We start from the raw sequence: 872 nt of genomic DNA, 5'->3' as shown, positions 1-872 counted from the left end.
AGGGGCTGGTCGGTGTCCCAAGGGGCTGGTTGGCTGGGTCAAGGACATTCAGCAGAGGGTAGAGGACAGGCCAGCCCTTACCTTGAACACCTCGATCTCCTCCAGCATGAGCTCCTCTGTCTCCATGTCATCCCGGGGGAGCACGATGACCTTCTGCACGGTGCCCCGATCTGCAAGACACCACGGTGCCCAGGTGCTCAGCGCCACTCCTGGGCACCCACGCCCTCCCCTCCTGGGAAGGGGGGTCTCTGCTGGGACGGGGGTGAGGAAGGACCCCCTCCAGCCCATTCCCATCTCTCTCCTGACACAACGGGTGGCTGTGCCTGTGGTGCAGGGTACCAGCTCAGGTTGGCTGTGGCTAGGGACTGCCACCACCCAGGGCAGGGTGGGAACAGCAACTGGCAACAGGCACAAGGGCAGGAGAAGGAACAGGATGGATCACGGGCACCCTGGGATGCACGTTGGAGCAGGGGAAGAACCAGGTTGGATGACGGCGGGCTTAGGGTGGGCAATGGGAAGCATTAGACTGGATCACAGGCCCGTAGGATGGGCATCGGGGTCAGGGAAGGATGTGGCTGGATGGTGGAGTCCCTGGGATGGGCACTGGGTCAGGAAGAGGACCAGGCTGGATGGGTGGCATCCCTTGGATGGGAGGTATCATGCTGGAGCGATGTCCCTGGGGACAGGAACTGGGTTAGGGGAAGGAGCAGGCTGCATGGTGGGGTCTGTGGGCAGCGGGGCAGGGAAAGGACCAGGCTGGAGCCTGGAGGAGGGGCAGGGATCTCAGGGGTTCCAGCCCCTCGCCCAACTCCAGTGTGGCGGAGAGCACCGTGCTCTGGCCAGCCCTGGTGGTGCCCGTGCCCTCCGGGGCC

The 872-nt window shown here is 64.4% G+C and overlaps 1 protein-coding gene across 1 annotated transcript in view; it reads right to left on the bottom strand.

Annotated features, from left to right (window-relative positions):
• Nucleotides 1–872, bottom strand: part of LOC104515070 (semaphorin-3F-like) — a gene marked incomplete at its 3' end in the record, with an annotated part of 3900 nt that overhangs the window by 361 nt on the left and 2667 nt on the right. Inside the window, 2 exon segments of the mRNA XM_010158915.1 lie at nucleotides 82–170; nucleotides 622–676. Of these exon segments, the coding sequence (XP_010157217.1) occupies nucleotides 82–170; nucleotides 622–676 (144 nt within the window).

Source organism: Eurypyga helias, unplaced genomic scaffold (assembly GCF_000690775.1).
Source record: "Eurypyga helias isolate BGI_N326 unplaced genomic scaffold, ASM69077v1 scaffold22579, whole genome shotgun sequence".
NCBI lineage: Eukaryota > Metazoa > Chordata > Aves > Eurypygiformes > Eurypygidae > Eurypyga > Eurypyga helias.
The sequence above is the reverse complement of the archived record's forward strand: the minus strand, read 5'-3'. Positions and strand labels throughout refer to the sequence as shown.